This window comes from Phascolarctos cinereus, unplaced genomic scaffold (assembly GCF_003287225.1).
Source record: "Phascolarctos cinereus isolate Bilbo 61053 unplaced genomic scaffold, phaCin_HiC Scaffold_7;HRSCAF=346, whole genome shotgun sequence".
Lineage (NCBI taxonomy): Eukaryota > Metazoa > Chordata > Mammalia > Diprotodontia > Phascolarctidae > Phascolarctos > Phascolarctos cinereus.
The window spans coordinates 2271619-2292520 of NW_027556180.1; the positions used below are offsets into that span (position 1 = coordinate 2271619).

At 40.4% G+C, this 20902-nt stretch overlaps 1 protein-coding gene across 12 annotated transcripts in view; it reads right to left on the reverse strand.

Annotated features, from left to right (window-relative positions):
- DLG1 (discs large MAGUK scaffold protein 1) overlaps positions 1–20902 on the reverse strand; it is a 223123-nt gene that overhangs the window by 101446 nt on the left and 100775 nt on the right. The window contains exon 1 of one of the 12 annotated variants that reach the window (XM_020964832.2): positions 5656–5904. The exons of the other annotated variants lie outside the window; for them this stretch is intronic. Within the exon in view, the coding sequence (XP_020820491.1) occupies positions 5656–5889 (234 nt within the window). The 5' untranslated portion in view covers positions 5890–5904. Of the gene's footprint in view, positions 1–5655; positions 5905–20902 lie in introns of those variants that run through there. 12 annotated transcript variants of the gene reach the window in all.

Consider the following 20902-nt stretch of genomic DNA (forward strand, 5'->3'; position numbering starts at 1 on the left):
CAGGGATACTGGACTCCTGGCTGTTCCACCAACAAGCCCCTCCATCTCTCATCTCTGGGCATTCTCTCTGGCCATCCCCCTGGAATGCTCTCCCTCCATTGCTCTAACTACTGACCTTCCTGGCTCCCTTTAAGTCTGCACTCTCTAGGAAGCCTTCCCCAAACCCTCTTAATTCCAATTTGGTTAATTATTTCCTATTTATCCTCTACATAGCTTACTTTATATACATTTATTTCCACATTTTCTCCTCCATTAGATTATAAACTTCTTGAGGGCAGGGAGTGTCTTTTGCCTCTTTTTGTATCCCCAGAACTTAGCACAGTACCTGGTACATCGCAGGTGCTTAACAGAGGTTTACTGATTGGCTGATTGATATGAACACTCTGCTAGACACCATCCATGGCAGTGATCAAGAGTCCATCAGTAAGAATTATTAAGACCTTACCATGGGCCAACATCTTTGGGGAAACATCCTTATTAACAATCACAAGGTTGAATAAATCGATCTTTGCTACTACATCTTTCAAAGACTCTAGTATGCTTTATCCACACCAGCACAAGGGACCTCTTCTTGGGAGAATAGCCTTTTGGATCTATTTAAACTGGAGGTCAAAACCTTTTCTGTATCATAGACACTTTAGGTGGTTTGGCGAAGTCTACATCCTCTCAGAATAATGTTTTTAGAACACTGCCACCAACACCAACATGCATTATTGAGGTAAATGTTCAAATTAAGTTAAGAGACTTAGTCACAATTTTTTCGAAGTTCACAGACCCATCCCTGATACCTATCCGCAGGGGTCCTTGGACCCCAGGATAAGGATTCCTGGTTTAAAGAAATGCTTTGTTATAGATCCCAAACAATTAGCACAATGTGATCTTTGTTCTCAAAATTTCTCGTCCTAGGACCTCTTTACATCCATTATTGAGGACACTTCCAGAAAGGGCTTTGGTTTATGTGGGTTCTATCTACTGATACAGTCCTATTATAAAAACAGCTTTGACCCCACAGACCCTCTGAAATGTCTCCAGAACCCTCAGGGGTCCTCAAGCTCCACACTGAGAACCACTGCTCCTGACCTTTCAGTCAACAACGTGACTGGAAATATTGGCCTTGCTGTCAAATACTGTTAAGATCTACTTATTTCCCTTCTCACACATATTCATCATATTTTTTGAAATACACCTTCAATGAGTGTATAAATTAAGTCTCACGAAAATTCTATAGCAAGACAGGAAGGTATCCTATCCATACTAATATTCTCTTGGTCAACAGTTTTGGTAAAAATAAACTCAGGGAGTTTTATTCTCATACATTTGGCCTCTTCTCTTCTTGGAGATGCCTCAGCACCCTGGAAAGTGTGTCCCGCCCACCTCCCCCCGCCCCCCATAAGCCTTGTCTGTACTCCAGCAGCCCCCTCCCTTTCTGATCTGTGAAGACTTCCTGGAAGCGAAGCTTTTCTCCACCGGTGAATGTTAGATGTGATGTTAGAAGCCATTCATAGCGGCTCGACAGCCAATGATGGAGAGAAGATCTTTTCCCATTCCTGCTCTCCCTCGTTAGCTCTGTCCTCCCTGGCCCCGTGATTTTGCTTCCTTTAGTCTCTCCCCAAGCTTTCTGTAACCTTGCTGTCTCTTTTACCTATTGCTCTTATATTCATTGACTTCTCACTCTGATCATCCAACTTCCAGGCCAGCCCCCTTCTCCTATGGGTGTTTCCTCCTAGGGCTGCCATGGTGCAGAGGGGCCCAGACTAGGCAATGTTCATTCCCCTCCCAGCTCTGGGCCTGACTTGTTGAACCTCAAAACCAGGCCTAAGCTACTGCTTTGGATCTCCTCCCCCTGGATTATTCCACCAAGCCTATGGTCTCCTCACTTTAGAATCTCTACCCACTAGACTGCCTCTTTCTAGCATTGGTGACTTCTTTCTAGGCCTTCATTTTGTGACAGGACCAGGCCAGCCAACCTCGATTCCCCTCCCAACTCAACTCCTCTGGCTTTCTAGACTTCCTGCGCTCTTCCCTGAACCTTCACTCCTTCTCAGGTCCTTTGGTGTGTTGTATCTCCCTGTTAGAAGAAGAATCTACAGCCCCTGACCCCCCGGTATGAAACTATTTGTTTTTGCAGACTGTTAAGGGGTTCATTTTCCCCTTAAATTTATCATCTTTCCTTTCCACTCTCCATTTTCTAACTGAATTTTTTTTTTAAGAAAAGAAAAAGAAACCCCCCATGAGCCAGAAAAATAAACTCCTACACTGGCCTTTCCAAAATGCAAAGTCTTATTCTCCATTTTCATTCCATTACCCATTTGACAGAAATTGGTCAGTGTGTCTCATTCTCAGACCACTGGCCTTAAGTCTTATCATTAAGAATAAAAACATGGCAAACTGTTCAGCAATAGCTGAACAAATCAAACTATAGAAAACAGAGTATCACTGCAACATAAGGTATTCTATAAATTGGAAAAAAAAAGGGGAACCTGCTATCACCTGACAGTCTTAGATATAAAATATCAAATGCATAAAAGCTACAAAGATAAAAAAACTACCCAAGTCCCCAAAAGTAGCTGTGAGGAATCACAAAGAATTTGCAACCAACTGAATATGGTGAACCAAGTTTCCCAATTGTGAACTAGGTGATCCCTAAGAGGAGAAATGAAATTGATTTTTCCATCACAGAGGGTTCTATTAGGAAAGGTAGGTCAGAGCAGAAGCTCCAGAAAGTTACATGGGATGTCCATTCACAGACTATTATTTGGGAGAAATGGTGATACATTATAATGACCCAAAGAAAGCCTCCTCGGGAATGATACAGGCAGCTACATCTCTACCCTCGTGGAAACACCCAATCTAGTCCATTTTCTTCCTCTTATATTTCCATCCCTTCTGCTACATAGTGACTCTAGCCATACCCACTACTTCTTCTCTCTGAAGGATACTCTCTCGTCCATTTCGGTATACTTATTACTCTAACAAATAGCTGTGATCTCACTGATGATGGAATCCCCTCTAACCATGGAGAAAGGCTATCCATGCTTGCACAGCGTGGGAAGCTCTCTGGCCCAGAAGTTTCCATACTTCTGCCAGCGTGGGTCCACCCAACATGTGGACAGGGTGCAAGGAAGGACACTGCTGACAATGACCAGAACAAAGAATCAACCAGTGGTTCATGGAGCTCCAAGCCTTCCAAAAGTCTCCCTCACTCAAAATTCATTTTATCCACAGGGATTTCAGTTGTGATAACTTACTTTTATTCAGTAAATTCCTATTCCAATAATGAGTATCTCTTCCAAAGGTTGGACACCTAGGGTCACTACCTACTCGTGAGTCTGAAAGAGCAAAAAGCCAAAGTAATTTCTATGAAAAGCTCCAAAAGGAAAAGGATGCACCCAAACCATGTGGTCTTTTACACTAGCGCCACAATGCAGCCAGTTCCTGAAGGAAGTCCCATTCTTCTCCGCTGACCAGAGAAGTGGTAGGACAGCGGGCACCATCTCTGCCCATTCCCTCAGAACTTTATAAGTTCTTGACAAGGGAAGAAACAAACCTTTGCTATTTCTAGACCTAAATTAAGAAGATACTTATTTTTTTTAAAGTGACAAAATTATAAGGAGAAAAGTCTAAAGAATGACATCCCCAGCCCCTAAAGAAGTAAATCTATCTGAAGAGAAAATACTGAAAACTGACACTGCTCCATCAGAGTGAGTGACAATCTAAGTCTAGATAAAAATCTCAATTAGCGCCTTAGCAGAGCGAGGAAGAAATCAACGATCACTCAGGCTCAATTCCTAAGCTACCTCAACTTCATTTTTCAAAGAAGGACCTTAGGTTTAAACCACTGAAGTCAATTAATTGATTCTAAAGAAGGCTGCCTTCCAATTTAGATAAGTACAATACTACATTAATAAGGGAATAAGAATGAAAGTGAGATTTATAGGCAAGCATAAATCCTTATTAAACATTTTTATTAAACATTTATGATACTGTGAGTTTTGTTGACTATCACAAGGGCTGATTTAATGTTTTACAAAGAATAAACAAATGGCAGGCCTACACATGAGCCTTCTTCACACTTCACTTTTCCTCTATAGCATAAGAGATTCATAGAAACAAATCTATTGACTGAAAAAAAGGCACAGACCAACCTAATGAAAGTCACTTGATAGATGATATTTAAGAGATGATTTACTGTAAAAGTGGGATTTTAAAAGATGTCTAATTTACATAAATAACTTGGGGAAAAATATACTTTCAGGCTTCAAACAAAAGGAAAATAGTGGATTTTTTTTTTTAAAGAAAGAAAGAAAGAAAATACTGGAAAGAGATATTATGGGGCAACTAGGTGGCTCAGTGGATAGAGCACTGGCCCTGGAGTCAGAAGGACCTAAGCTCAAATCCCACCTCAGACACTAACTGCATGACCCTGAGTAAGTCACTTAACCCTGAATGCCTCCAAAACAAAAAACAAATGAAAGAAATATTCCTTAAGAAAGTTTAAGTACTTTTAAAGTAGACAATGAGTAGTAGCCTCTATGACGCCTAAAACCAGAAAGGAACTGCTGAGCTACAAACTGTATTTATTTCATTGCTCCTGCTTTAAACAGCTAATAAGATTTAAGGGTCCTTGGCCTTAAATAACAAGATACGGTTATACTGAACATTGCATTCACAGAGACAGGTCTTTCTCCATTCAAAAGATAACCACCTGATTCACAGTATTTATATTCAATATTTTTTAAAAGAACCCTAAACTAATTTTTTTAATTATTGTGTTGCTTCAATTCAGACAAAGAAGAGTATGAAAATCACTTTGTACGTCATTCCCCTGGATCATTGACCTGTGTTTTCTCCCAGCCTCTTCACGTAGAGCTTTAGGGTTGGCGCTCACCGCCCTCACTTTAAACCAGGATTTATGTACTGGCAGAAAAATGTGGAATGACAGAAAATTACAGTGTAATAGATTTACTCATTTCAAACAATGCAAACAAATTTAGAAGACAGAAAAAAAAAACCTGCCAAAAAGATGCCACATGAACAGTATCTTAAGATTTCCCCCATTTCTGTGTTTATAGCACATACTAAAATACAAAATATGTTATAATGTACAGTTCCAAACTGCAGAGCTGGAAAGCAACCAGAGAGCTCTCAGGAACCTTATCTTAATAAAGTGGGCAGGGTGAATTTGGCAATTTCCTATTCCTTTAAGAAAACAATCTTTCTCTGGTTATCAATCCCCTCAGAAGGAAGAATGGCAAATTAGCATTTAAGCTGTTATGCTTTCATTATGCTGTATAGTCATAACATTTCCTGAAAATAAAGAGGCTAACCTGATCAACAATTTTCAGCTTTACTGATTTATGTACTGACGCATACATTGATGTCATGGTATTTCTGAGTTGTCATTCAAGAGAATGTCTAGATTGACTGTTGGGGTTTTTTTAAAATTACATAAGGCAAGAGATTTCTGTTCCCCACTCGGCAGTAAGCCCTACATTGCACGGTCTGGAAGCACATCAATATCTATAAATTCAAATTATAGAACATAAACAAAGAATCTAATGTAAAACCCCATTTTCCAAATCAGAAGAAACCTGTGCCAAGGCATGACCAGATTCTAAGAGTCAACAATAATTTCAACAAGTGATGATGGATTACCTGGGTGGAGCTGGCAGCGACCGAGATGCAGTCAATAAAACTGTGTCTCCGAGTAAAGAATGCCACTATCTGCTGCCAACGGGAAGGTGTGGGCTCAGCCTGCAGCTCATCGCTGGAGCCCTTCTGGGCCCAGGGCTTCTGCTTGGGGCCTGCCGAGCTGTGGCTCGAGCTGGGGTTGCCTCCTCGACTGGCACGAGAGTAGAGAAGTGTGTTGTTTCCGAAAATGTAATTCATCTCTGCAGCCCTGCAGGTGGTTGCCAGGCAGTCTTATTTCTCTAGCAGCTGCTCAGTGGTGAACGATCAGAGAAGAACTGCAGACAGAATTACAGCAGCATCGCTTGCAGATCAGGCAAATGAACATCTCCCAAACTGCTCTTCATTTCTCCTCTAAGTTCATTCCACCCAAGAGCCTAGGGCTTCCTTCTAGATCGGTGTGTTACTCGCCGGAAGGCTGGCCTCATGTTTGGAGACCAAAAAATGCAGGACAGGGTAGATTTCTTTTTCACGATTATCCTTTCCCCGAGGTCTGCAGGGATCAGAAGCTGTTCTTTTGTTAGCTGCCAACTAGACAGACTGAAATCCAGGAAGTGAGGTCGACTAGCAGGTAGAGAGGGATGTTCTAAGCACTGGCCTACCAAGACCCTTTGGGGCTGCCTGACTGAATGCACTGGGTGGAGAAACCGGGGATCACAATGACCAAGTTTCAATCACAGGCTGTAGTAAAATCCAATGGCATCTTCGCTGCTTACATAAATTATAAACATCAACTGAATTCAACAAGGAAGTGTCCTCTCTGCAATTCTGACTGCTAAGGATACTGTGACCCAAAAGAGGTGTTCTGTCGTTAGTGAACAAATTACTACTTCAGAAATGAGATTCCATTAAAAGTGCTTCTAAAACATTGGGCTAGCTTGCCTTGGGAAACAAGGATATCGTGAAAGGGAGAAAGGATATCCATGCTGAATGTAGCCCAGCCTTTTTTTCTGTTATAACAAGGCTCCAACAATTCAGTTTAAAGGCAGGTAAAGATAATTAGTCAGGAGAATTAACATGTCACTTTTGGAACTTTTGTGACACTACAGAGACATCGTCTATCGTGAAATTCCACACATCATTCTACCAACAAATGACAACATCCATTTTAACAACACATGTCAACTTCAGAAAGTATTCAAAACTTCGGACAAGCATTTAGAATTCTGTGTCATCTCTACATGAATTTCTACAAGTGGAAGGGAGGAAGAGGAAAAGGAAAAGAAGGCTGGAGGAGGAAGAATGATGACAAGAACAAGAGGAAGAGAATGAGGTAGAAGGGGAGGAAGAGGCCACCAAGGGCAAGCAAGCTCCCTGACACCTTTGGAAGCTGTGATAATCTGTGGCTGGTGTTAGCCTCGCTGTGTTTACTGACATTAGAGGCTGCCATACTTGACTCTTCCTGGCAAGGAGGCCACATGATGGCTTACTGAACCCGGGATGCCAGGAGCCAGTGGGACGAAGTAGCAACACTGAGCTTTTGCTAGTCTGGGGTCACCCAAGAGGCCATTAGTTATTAGACCACAAAGACAGACACATAAGAGAAGAAAACTAGGCTCATGTGATAGAGCCTATCTCTGGGCACTCAAATGGTTAAAAGTGGTCACCTAAAGATCTACTATCAAGAGTGGACAGGAAATGTTTCTACTCCTTCGAAGTCACATGACACTAAGTTGTCACTGGGGGAAATATCACACTGAAAATTACTGCTAGGGGAACTGAAATTTTAAATTAAAATCTGGAAGACTTGAGAGGGTAGGGCCAAGATGATGGATTAGAGGGAGCAACTCATCTGAGCTCTCCCAACATTCTTCTCCAAGGGGCAGCTAGGTGGCACAGTGGATAGAGTACCAGCCCTGGACTCAGGAGGACCTGAGTTCAAATCCAGCTTCAGACACATAACACTTATTAGCTGTGTGACCCTGGGCAAGTCACTTAACCCCACTGCCTAAAAAACAAAACACAACAACAACCAACATTCTTCTCCAAACAACTTTACAATGGCGCATCAAATCCAATTTTGGAATAGCAGTGCCAACATAAGGTCGGGGTGAGACATTTTTCCCACCTAAGATAACTTAGAAGGTCAGAATATTGATGCAACAAGTTTAAATAAAATACTAGTAAGGAGGCAGCTAGGCGGCACAGTGGATAAAGCTCTGGCCTTGGAGTCAGGAGGACCTGAGTTCAGATCCGGCCTCAGACACTTAACACTTAGTAGCTGTGTGACCCTGGACAAGTCACTTAACCCCAATTGCCTCACCAAAAAGCAAAAATAAAATAAAATAGGAGATGGAATGATATATCACAAAGATCATACAGTATGACAGGTGGGATTTATACCAGGAATACAGGGTTGGTTCAATATTAGGAAAACTATAAGCATAACTGACCACATCATTAACAAAAACAACAAAAATCATGATTATCTCAATAGATGTAGAAAAAGCTTTCAACAAAATACAACACCTATTTCTACTAAAAAACACTAAGAAAGCATAGGAATCAATGGATCCTTTCTTAAAATGATAAAAAGTATCTATTTAAAACCAAGAGCAAGCATTATATATAAGGGGAATAAGCTGGAAGTCTTCTCAGTAAGATTAGGGGTGAAGCAAATACGTCTGTAATCAACCACTATTACTCAATATTGCATTAGAAATGCTAGGTAGAGCAATAAGACAAGAAAAAGAACCTGAAGGAATAAAAATAGGCAATGAAGAAACAAAACTATCACTCTTTGCAAATGATAGGATGGTATACTTAGAAAATCCTAGAGATTTAATTTAAAAAAAATAGTTGAAACAATTAACTTTCGCAAAGTTGCAGTATATAAAATTAACCTGCATAAACACCAGCATTTTTATATATTACCAACAAAACTCATTAGGAAGAGATAGACAGAGAAATAAATTCCATTTAAAATAACCAGAGACATTATAAAATACATGGGAGTCTACCTGCCAAGATAAACCCAGAGACTATATGAACACAATAATAAAACACTTTTTACACAAATAAAGATAGATCTAAACAAATATATCTAAAACAAAGAAATATTAACTGCTCATGGGTAGGCCAAGCTAATATAATAAAAATGACAACTCTACCTAAATTAGTTTACTTATTTAGCACCATATCCATCAAACTATCAAAGAATTATTTTATAGAACTAGGGAAAATAATAACAAAATTCATCGGGAAGAACAAAAAACCAAGGCTATCAAGGGAATCAATTTTTTAAATTGTGAAGGAAGGCAGCCTAGCAGTACCAGACTTCAAACTAGATTACAAAGCTGTCATCATCAAAACAATCTGGTACTGGATAAGAAATAGAGTGCTGGATCAGTGGAACAGATTGGTACACAAGACACAGTAGTAAATGACTGTAATAATCTAGCAGGGGTGGGGAACCTGCACCGCCTCAAAGCCACATGTGGCCTTCCAGGTCCTCCGATGCATGCAACCCTTTGACTGATTGCAAGTTTTACAGAACAAATCCTTTTATTAAGAAGATTTGATCTGTAAGTTTGGATTCAGTCAAAGGGCTGAATTTGAGGACCTAGAGGGCCGTGTACTCTTGAGATCTCAGGTTCCCCACTCCTGATCTAGTGTTTGATAAACCCAAAGATCCAAGCTTTGGGGGTAAAAATCAACATTTGACAAAAATTGCTGAAAAACTAGAAAGCAGTTTGGTAGAAATTAGACACTGACCAACATCTTCCACTGTATACTAAGATAAGATCAAAATGGGCACGTGATTTAAACAGAAAAGATGGCATCGTGTGCCCTCACCTTTTTTTTTTCTTGCCTTTTGGTGAGGCAATTGGCGTTAAGTGAACTGGCCCAGGGTCATATAGCCAGTAAATGTCAAGTGTCTGAGGCCAGATTTGAACTCCGGTCCTCCTGACTCTAAGGCCGGAGCTCTATCCACTGTGCCACTTAGCTGCCCCGAAAGGATGGTATCATAAGCAAATCTGGGGAAGACGGAAAATCTTACCTGTCAGATCTGTGGATAAGGGAACAGTTTATGACCCAAAAATAGAGAGATCACAGGAAATTAAATGGATAATTCTGATTACATGAAATTTAAAAGGTTTTGCACCAACAAAACCAACACAGCCAAAATTGGAAGGAAATCAGGAAACTAGGGGGAAAATGCACAGCAATTTTCTCTGATAAAGGCCTCATTTTCTCAAACATATAGGGAACTAAGCTAAATTTATAAAAATAAGAGCCATTCCCCAATTGATAAATGGTCAAAGGATGAACAGGCAGTTTTCAGAAGAAATCAAAGCCATCAATAGTGATATAAAAAATGCTCTAAATCACTACTGATCAGAGAAATGAAAACTGAAACAACCTTAAAGTATCACCTCCCATCTATCAGACTGGCTAACATGACAGAAAAAGGAAATGACAAATGCTGAAGGGGATACGGAAAAACAGAGACACTAATGCGCTGCTAGCAGAGTTGTGAACTGATCCAACCTTTCTGGAGAGCAACTTGGAACTATAGCCAAAGAGCTATAAAACTATGCATATTCAGCAATACCACTACTGGGTCCGTATACCAAAGAGATCAAAGAAAAAGGACAAGGATCCATGCGTACAAAAATATTTCTAGCATCTCTTTTTTGTGGTGGCAAAAAATGGGAAATTAAGAGGATGCCCATTAAGTAGAGAACGGCTGAACAAGTTGCAGTACACGACTGTGATGGAATACTATTGTGCTATAAGAAATGACAAGCCGAATGGTTTCAGAAAAAACTGGGAAGACTTATAGGAACTGATACAAAGGGAAGTGAGCAGAAGCAGGCGAACAATGCACATAAGAAGAGCCACACTGTAGTGATGATCAGCTGGGATGGGAAAGCACCAGCTACCCTGATCAAGACAATCCCCGAGGACTCACGATGAGAAATGCTCTCCTCCTGCAGAGACCGACCTCCCGTCCTGAAGGGAGGGGCTCTGAGTGCAGACTGACCAGACTGCTTTCAATTTCTTCATGCTTCTTGCTTTTTGTTGTTGCTGTTTTGTAACATGGCTAAAATGGAAATGTTCCACGTGATTTCGCATGTATAACTGATACCATTTACTGCTTGCCTTCTCAGTGGGTGGAGGTGGCAGAGAGAATTTGGAATTCAATTTTTTAAAGAGAGAACGCCCCCCAAAATAATTTACTTTAGAGAAGGTAATGCTAAAAAGTAAATAAATGGATGAATAAAGAAAAAAATTAAAACCCCAGGAAACCAAACATCTACGGATAGTATACAAATTGGTGGAAACATAACCACCATCTTCTGGCTGAAAACTGACACTGAACAATGTAATCAAGTCAAAAGGTCAACATGAGATTTTCAGGTGGGGAGGTGGGGGAAGGCAGCAGGGGGAAGATGACAAAAGTTAGAAGGACAGATGTCTACCAAAGTAGAGAGGATAGGATCAGAGACTCAGAGCCAAAAAGGGCCTTTAGAAGTTCACCTGGTCCGACTCTATACAACAAGGAAAGACCAAGAAAGTGGGAGGGATCTGCCCAAAGTCAGAGAGGCAGTAAATTTTCTGACTCCCAGAATGGGGCCGTTTCTTCTCCCTTACGGGGGATGACAAATAATTCTTCTTGATTTTCACTCTGGAAGGAACAAGCACCTTCCTTCATTCCTTAGCCTGCTTCACTGGCTTTTCCATTAACCCAAGGATCAAGCCTGTGGCACCTCAAGGCAAAAACCCCACAAAAACTACTTTCTATGCACGACTGATAAGAAGAAGTAAAAGTCTGATTCAAATACTTGCTAGAAATGCCTCTGCATTTTAATATTAAGGTCTCATTAGAGGTCTTTTATCATTCATCTCTTCTAAGAATTCTAGGTGAACTTGTGCATAGGAAGTATTTTTCTTTGAGGCTTTGCTTGTACCTGTTTTGGTGTCATTCTCTTTTCTGAGTTTCTGTCGTAAGGGTCCCCATTCCCAATGTCCATAGTCCTCTGTCTGTCTCCCTACGCTGACCTGCGCTGGAAAAATTGCTTAAATGGTACTAGGAGGAAAGGGGAAGATGAAGGATTAGAGCAAGGGTAGATTAAGGGAGGGATCAGTCCTAAGCAAACCAAACTCCAAGGATATACAAAAATATGTATAATTCTTTTTAAGATGGCAAAGAACAACAATCTGAGGGGAGTACCTATCACCTGAGCAATGGCTGAACAATTAAGTTACGGTGCATAAATATGATAGAAAATCACTGTTCTTTTAAAAAACTAGGGGAGGGGAGGGGTTCAGAGAAATCTGGGAAGACATATAAACTGATGCAGAGTAAACTGAATAGCACCAGGAAAAAACAATTAGTACAATGACAACACTACCGTAAAGATGAGCAATTTTGAAAGACTTTGGAACACTGAACAAAAGCGATGCCTATGACTGCAGAGGACTAATAAGGAAGCCTCAGCAAAATGAGCCATGTCTCTGTGTGTGCACATATTACGGCCCCAAGAGAATGGATTGCAAACAGTTTAGAAAAGAATAACTACAAGGGATAACAATATTCTCCAAAATAATATTAAAAATTAAATTACTTTAAACAACTCAGAGGAAAAAGTTTTCCCTCACACTGCAAAAAGATGATAAAATACAAAAAAGAGTAAACGCTGAAGGGCGCTACAGGAGAACAGGCATGCCAATGAGCCGGTGGTGGAACACTGACTTGGTTCAGTTGAAAACTGTACTAAAATTGTACTGAGAGGCAGGAAGGAGGCAGTAGTTACAGCCCTGGCCTTGATCAAATAAAATTATATTTGTTAAGCGTTTATCAGTAGGCACTACCTTCTAAGTGCTTCTTTTCTTCCCATTTCCCTGAAGACAGGAAGATCTGGATTAAAGTCCGGTCGGACCTGTCGGGACCTGTGTTCAGGAAGCTGTCCAGGCCTCTAGAAAAGGAGGGTGCTTCCAGCTCTACATGCAGGATGCTCTGATCCCACATAAAAAGTTACTGAGCACTCACAGTAACTACTCCCAAGTTATTCAATTCTGGACACATCAATACCACTACTAACCATGCACCTAAAAAAGGCCAGAAATGAGAGAGAAAAGGTCAGACCTCTTTAACAGTGGTCTTAGAATCCCTCATACTCCTAAAATGGAGAACCCCCAAAAGGCTTCTGTTTATGTGGGTTATATCTACCAAGTCACCATGTTAGAAATTGAAGCTGACTGCTTAAAATAGCAACAATAAAACCACTACATGTTAATACAAATAACATATTTTATGAAAAAATAGCTATTACAAAAGCCAAAAAAACCAACCAAAACCTGGTATTGTTTTACTTTTATTTATTTATTGGGGGGGGGGGGAGAAAAATCTCTTTCACATCTGGATTTTCAGAGCTCCTTTTGCATTCAATCTATTGTGACTGGTTGTTTTAATTAAATTAATTTGAAGAAAATCCAGCCCCACAGAGATATGAAGTTAGAAAATCAAGGAGTATATTAGTAAACAAATAATGTCTTAGTATTACTATAAAAATAATTTCTACTTTGCAAACCCCTTGAAAAGGGTATTGGGGATCCCCAGGACTCCACAGTGCATACTTTGACACCCACTGATTCGCACAAAAATCTAGCAGGCAGGTAGGTACCCACCAACTGAGGAAAAACAATAGTATATGAATCTGCTATTACTGTGCCACAATAAATGCAAAACACAAAGCCGAGAAACAGGAAGAATGGTGGGAACTGATGCTGATGAATGAAGGCAGAACCAGTAATGTGAAAGCAGAATGCCATTCAAAGCCTCAGAGCTCTGGCCAGTGCGAGGAGGCCGCGAGTGCATGGGAGCACGGCTCCCCGACCTGCTGAGAAGCATCAGACAGCAGGCGGAAAGAGGCACATCATTTCTTGGTTTGTTTCATTTATTTATATACACACAAGGAGATTTCTACTTTGACAAAAGGAGAGTCATATTGGAAACAGGGGTTTTTAAAAAAAGCATCAATGACATTTTAAAGAGTATAGGCTGTATTTGGACGAGAACTTTCATTAATGCAACGACTCACTAAGACTCCAGAGGGCTGAAGGTGAAAAATGTTGTTCCCCTCCTGCTGGAGAAGTGATAGACTTAAAATTCATAATGAGAGATACATTTCTGGATATAGGCATTGTGGAAATTTGTTTTGTTGGAGTATTTCTATGTTAAGAGACTTTTTTTTTCTTTTTCTTTTTTGCTATTGTTCAGTAGAGAGGGTAGAAGGGAAAAATAAATATTTGCAAAAATACATTAATTTCTGAAATAAAAAATTCTATAAGTATAGATTGTACCATTGTGGAAAGCAAATGGGAAATATCCAAATAAAGCAACTAATGTGTCCATACCCTGTGACCAAATGATTCCACCATCAGGATCAGACCCCAAGAAGGGCGCTAATTAGAAAAAAGATCCCATATACAAGAAAAATATTTATAGCCGCAATTTCTGTGATAGCAAAGAACTGGAAACCCGCTTGACTGAAGAAAGGCTAAACCAACTTAAATGGATGGAATGGAATAAATATGGAGAAAGAAGATAATACCTGGATGGTCTGATCTAATGCAAAGTGAAGTGAGGAATGCCCAAAGGGCTATAAAAATGTGCATATCCTTTGGCCCAGCAATAGCACTTCTAGGGCTGTATCCCAAAGAGATCATACAAGTGGGAAAAGGACCCACATGTACAAAAATATTTATAGCAGCTCTTTCTGTGGTGGCAAAGAATTGGAAATTGAGGGGATGCCCGTCAGCTGGGGAATGGCTGAACAGGTTGTGATATATGAATGTAATGGAATACTATTGTGCTATAAGAAATGATGAGCAGGCAGACTTCAGAAAGACCTGGAAAGATCTGTATGGTCTGTTGCTGAGTGAAGTGAGCAGAACCAGGAGAACGTTGTACATAGTATAGCCACACTGTGCAATGACTAACTTTGACAGACTTGGCCCTTCAGCAATACAAGGATCTAAGACATCTCCAAAGGCCTCATGATGGAAAATGCTATCCACAAAGAAGAAAGAACTATGGAGTTTGCATGCAGGTCGAAGCATACTATCTGCTATTTTTTCCTTCTGTTTTGTTTTGTTTTCTCTTTCTTGTGGTTCCTCCTATTGGTTCTAATTCTTCCTTACAACATCACTAATGTGAAAATGTTTAATAGGAATGTATATTTAAAGCCTATATGGATTGTGTGCTGTCTTGGGGAAGGAGGGGTGGAGGGAGGGGGAGAAAAATTTAAAACTCGAAAGCTTATGGAAGTGATTGTTGATAAATCAAAATAAATTCATAAAAAAAAAGTGAAGTGAGAACAAAAAAACCCAACACACATTGTGAATACACTGTAAAATAGAAAGAACCACCACAATAAAAATAACAATAATCAAAAGCGAATACAGGAAAATTAAAAGGAATGAGCATGACCCTGAAGAAGATGAGAAGATCCTCCCAGCCTCCTCTTGGCAGAGCCGGGAGGGCCTCAGCTATGGATGACTGAGCTTATTTTCAGACTTTTTTTTAATGTATTCATTAGTTTGGCTGGCATTTTTTCTCCTCTTCCTCTTTTTCTTCATTAAAAACGTTATTTGCTACATTGGATGGATGGGAGGGGAAGGAGAGGGATACTGATAGAAATTCTGATGACTGAAAAACAATATATCAACAAAAGCTTATTTTAAAAAGAATCTCGGTTATGGGAGCCCTGAAGCTCAATATGGACAGTGCTTTTAATTGCTTACCTAACACCCTGTGACCGCTTCAGACCCTCGCACATTTCCCATCTGTATAAGAGGGCTCAATCTCCAGACATGAAGGAGAGCCAAGCATATGTTCCAGATACAGGTTCTCTTTCTGGTCAGCTTCATCCCAAACCATACTGAGGAAAGGCTTAGCACCTGGTGCCAGATATAAGCCAATCAATCAATAAGCAATTCCTAAGTGCCTACTTGGAGAAGGAAATGGCAAACCACTTCAGTATTTTACAAAACAAAACCAAACAACCAGACAGAGTCATCAAGAAAAACAGGCCAATGTCAAGCACCAACTGTGTGCTGGCCAGGGTTGGGGCCACGTGTGACCCTGTGTTAGGCCCTGGGTAGATAAAAGACAAAGACCAAAACAGTCTCTGCCCTAAAGATGCATAGAAAGTCAATCTAAGGTCATTTGAGGGGTGGGAGATGCTAGCAATTGCTAGGGACAAGGCTGGACCAGGGAAAATCTCATGGAGGAAATGAACTTGGAGTGAAGCTTTGGAATCAACTAAGAATTCTACTACGTAGAGGTGAGGAGGGGGAGCACGCCAGACCCAGAGGTCAATCTGGAGCAGAGATATGGAGGCAGGAGATGAAATGTGATCACGTGAGCAACATCTCTCCTGACAACAGAGAGCAGGGGGAGGACTAAGGGATATATGACCCACGTCTGAAAAGGAAAGCTGGTCAGATGATAAAGGGCACTAAACGTCCAACAGGAGTTTCTATCTGGGACTGGAGGCAACAAGACCGACGTGGTCAGAGCCTGCATTAGGAAAAACACTTTGGCAGAGGATGAGCAGGAGATGAGAGACATGCTTAGGGGACCCAATGAGGAGGCTCCAGCAATCAGGTGAAAAGTGAGGAGGCCAACACTGGCACAATTGCTGGAAGAGATCATCCTCCCTGTTTGCTCATCTTTCCACTACAGCTCCCTTAAACCCAGATGGCACTTTCGGCAAGAATGAAAACTCTTGGGGCAGCTAGGTGGCGCAATGGATAGAGTAACGGCCCTGAAGGTCAGAAGGACCTGAGTTCAAATCCAGCCTCAGACAAAATACTCGACACTTACTAGCTGTGTGACCCTGGGCAAGTCACTTAACCCCAATTGCCTTTTAAAAAAAAATGAAAACTCTTCTTTGTCCAAAAGAGAACTCATTCTCTTTGCCCTCAAACCACCCCCTATATCCAATATGATGCCAGGGCTTGTTGAGTCCACCTCTGCAACATGGGGACTATTGCAACAGCTGCTGGGGGAGGGGGCCTACCTGCCCCAAGTCTCTCCCCACCTCAATTCATTCTCCACTCAGATATCAAATTGGTCGTCCTTAAACCCAGGTGTGATCCTGGCACCCCTTCCTACTCAATAAACTCCAGTGGTGGCCTGTAGTGTCAAGGAGCAAACACACAATCCTTTGTTTGGCGTTCAAAGTCCTTCATAACCTAGCCCATCTATACCTGTCCATCACACACAACTTTTGTCCAAGGCCTTGAAATTCGCAGAAGTTTATTCAAGGGGTTCAGAAAAGAGAATAAAAATGAAAGCATGGAATGAAATGGAAATAGCATTTCAAAGGAATTTGCTTATTAAAGGGAGAAAAGATAAAGGCCAATAGCCTAGAAGGATCAAATAAAGGGCTTTTTGTTTGTTTCAAAGGATGGCAGAGAACTGGGCTGTGTTTGCAGTGAAGGTAAAAGGATCTAAAATGGGATGGGAAGGGATCAAAAAGGAATAAGCATTTATTAAGTGCCTACTATGTGTCAGACACTCTGCTAGGTGCTTTATAATATTACCTCATTTGATCCTGGGAGACTGTAAAATATTTAATATTTTAACTTTTCCCCAATTACATGCAAAAACAACTGTGGCATTCCTTTTTATTTTCAAATTTTGAGTTCCAAATTATCTCCCTCCCTTCCTCCCTGCCTCATTAAGAAGGCAAGTAGTTTGACATAACTTATACATGTGTAGTCATGCATTTCCATGTAAGCCATGCTGTGAAACAACACAGAAACACAGATCCCACGCCCCAGTAAAGAAAGTAAAGAGAAAGTATCTTCAATCCCATTCAGGTATCACCAGTTCTTCCTCTGGAGATGGACAGCACCTTTCGTCGTTAAGTCTTTCAGAACTGTCTCGGATCACTGCATTGCTGAGAATAGCTAAGTTATTCGCAGCAGACCATCACATGATAGTGCTGTTACTGCGTACAATGTTCTCTGGGTTCTGCTCCTTTCACTTTCCATCAGTTCACGTAAGCCCAGGTTTTTCTGAGCATCCCACTAGTCATTTCTTGTAGCACAATAATATTCCATCACAATCATATACAACAACTTGTCCAGCCATTCCCGAATTGATGGACATCCCCTCAATTTCCAATTCTTTGCAACCACTAAAAGAGCTGCTATAAATATTTTTGGTCCATATTTTTTTTTATCTTTTTGGGATACAAAACTAGTAGTGATATCGCCAGGCCAAAGAGTACATATGGTTTTATAGCCCTTGGGGCATAGTTCCAAATTGTTCTCCAGAACAGCTGAATCAGCATACAACTTTACCAATAGCGCATTAGTGTTTTAATTTTTCTACATCTCTTCCAACATTTATCATTTTTCTTTTGTCATATTAGTCAATCTGATAGGTATGTGGTAGTAGCTCAGAGTTGTTTTAATTTGCATTTCTCTAATCAATAGTGAGAGCATTTTTTCATATGATGATAGCTTTGATTACTTTGTCTGAAAACTGCCTGTTCATATCCTTTGACCATTTATCAATTGAGGAATGGCTCTTATTTCTGTAAGTCTTACTCTGTTTTCTATATATTTGAGAAACAAGATCTTTATCAGAGAAACTTGCTGTAATTTTTTTTTTATTTTCCCCATTTGCCCTACTTTTTCCCTCCTTTCACCCCGTCCATTCTCAAGTGTTTTGCTTCTGACTTTTACTTCCCCCAATTTGCCCTCCCTTCTATCAGCTCCTTCCAGCTCCTTCCCCTGACCCCTTCCTTCATCCTCTGCCCTTCTTACTTTCCTGTATGGTAAAACAGATTTCTACATCCAACTGGGTGTGTATATTATTTCCTCTTTGAGCCAATTCTGATGAGAGTAAGGTTCACAAGCTCCTCCCTGCCCATTTCCCTCATCTTTCCCTCCACTGTAAAATCTCTTTCAGGCCTCTTCAGATAATTTACCCCACTCTACCTCTTCCCTTCTGCCAGTGAATTCTTTTTTCTCATCCCTTAATTTTATTTTTTTTTTAAGATAATCATCTCACCATATTCAACTCACACTCTTATCCCCTGTCTATGTTTACTCCTTCTAACTGCCCTAATAAAGTTTTTAGGAGTTACAAATATCATTTTTTCATGTAGGAATGTAAATAGTTTAACCTTATTAAATCCTTTATGATTTCTCTTTCCTGTTTACCTTTTTATGCTTCTTTTGAGTCTTGTATTTGAAAGTCAGATTTTCTATTCAGTTCTGGTCTTTTCATCAGGAATGCTTGAAAGTCCTCCATTTTTACCCTCATGGATTATACTCAGTTTTTCTGGGTAGGTATTCTTTGGTTGTAATCCTAGCTCTTTTGCCCTCTGAAATATCATATTCCAAGCCCTCCAATACTTTAATTGGATTAAAGGAAGCTGTTAAATCTTGTGCTCCACGATATTTGAACTGTTTCTTTTTAGGCTGTTTGCAATACTTTCTCCTTGACCTGGGAACTGTGGAATTTGGCTATAGTATTCCTCGCAGTTTTCATTTTGGAATTTCTTTCAGAGATGATCAGTGGATTCTTTCAATTTCTATTTTACCCTCTGGTTCTAGAATATCAAGGCAGTTTTCTTGAAAGATGATGTCTAGGCTCTTTTTTGATCATAGCTTTCAGGTAGCCCAGTAATTCTTAAATTATCTCTCTTGGATCTATTTTTTCCATGTCAGCTGTTTTTCCAATGAGGTATTTCACATTTTCTTCTATTTTTTCATTTTTCTGACTTTGATTATTTCTTGATGTCTCATAAAGTCATCAGCTTCCACTGGCCCAATTCTAATTTTTAAGGAATTGTTTTCTTCAGTGAGCTTTTGTACTTCCTTTTCTATTTGTCCAATTCTGATTTTTAAGTTTGTCCTTCAATTAATTTTCGTACCTCTTTTTCCATTTGGCCAATTCTGCTTTTCAAGGCATTCTTCTCTTCACTGGATTTGTGTCTCTTTTGCCATTTGGTCTGTTCTGTTTCTTAAAGTGTTGCTTTCTTCAGCATTTTTTGTGCCTCCTGTACCAAGCCACTGACTCTTTTTTTCATGATTAGATGGCATCACTCTCATTTCTCTTCCCAATATTTCCTCTACCTCTCTTAACTTGATTTTCAAAATCCTTTCTGAGCTCTTCCATGGCCTGGAGACAATTCACATTTTTCTCTGAGGCTTTGGATATAGGTGTTTTGACTTGGTTGTCTTCTCCTGAGTTTGTGCTTTGATTTTCCTTCTCACCATGGTAACCTTCTTTAGTCAGGATCTTTTTCTGCTATTTGCTCACTTTCCAGCCTATTTCTTTAGGTAGGTGCCATAGGGTGCTACCCCCATTTTACAGTTAAGAAAATTGAGACAGAAGGAGGTGAAGTCATATGTCCAGAGATACACAGCTAGTAAGTATCTAAGGCTGAATTTCAATTCAAGGTTCTATCTACTACACCAGATAGCTGTACCCACATAGCACTGCAAGAAGGACCTTCTCTTCATCAGATTAGAGGAAAGATGAAAGAATGGGGTGTGATTTGCCCCCTTAGATATCAAACAGGAGAATGAAACATCACTAGAAATGGCTTCTACTTTCTCAGTCAAGGATGTGCTCAAATCTTTGGCTGAGAAGGTTGGAGGAAGAGGAGGGCTCCTTATTCCGCAGTTTCTCTCCTCTTTAGTTCCTCCTTCACATCACTGCCAAAATAACTTGCCAAAAGACACAGGTCTGACCGTGTCAAAAATCCTTTGTTCAAAAATACCTGCAGCTTTTAGAATTACCTCAACTTGGTATTCAAGGAAGTCCACAATAATCTCAATCCAACTTCCCTATGTCGCCCTATTTCACATTATCAGTTGGTCCCAAAACATCATCCCCCACCTCTGGGAATTCAAACCAAAGCTGTTCCTCTGGCCTGGAATCGTCCCCCTCCCCGGGAGACCTCCTTCCTGGAAGGCACCCCATAGGCTTCACCTTGTTCAAGAAGATCAGGTGGTCTTCTCTCCCTCCTCAAATTAACTTGGATTAACTGACAAAGGCTCAAAGTCCATCTAGTTCAACATTCTCCCTCATTTTACAGAAAAGGAAACAACAGTTCCACAGAGGTTAGGTGATTTACCAAAGATCACGGGCAGGATTCAAAGGCTGCTCAAAGCAATGCTCTTTCCATAGCAGTAATGAATGAAAAGGCATTTATCATATGTTTACAGTGTACCA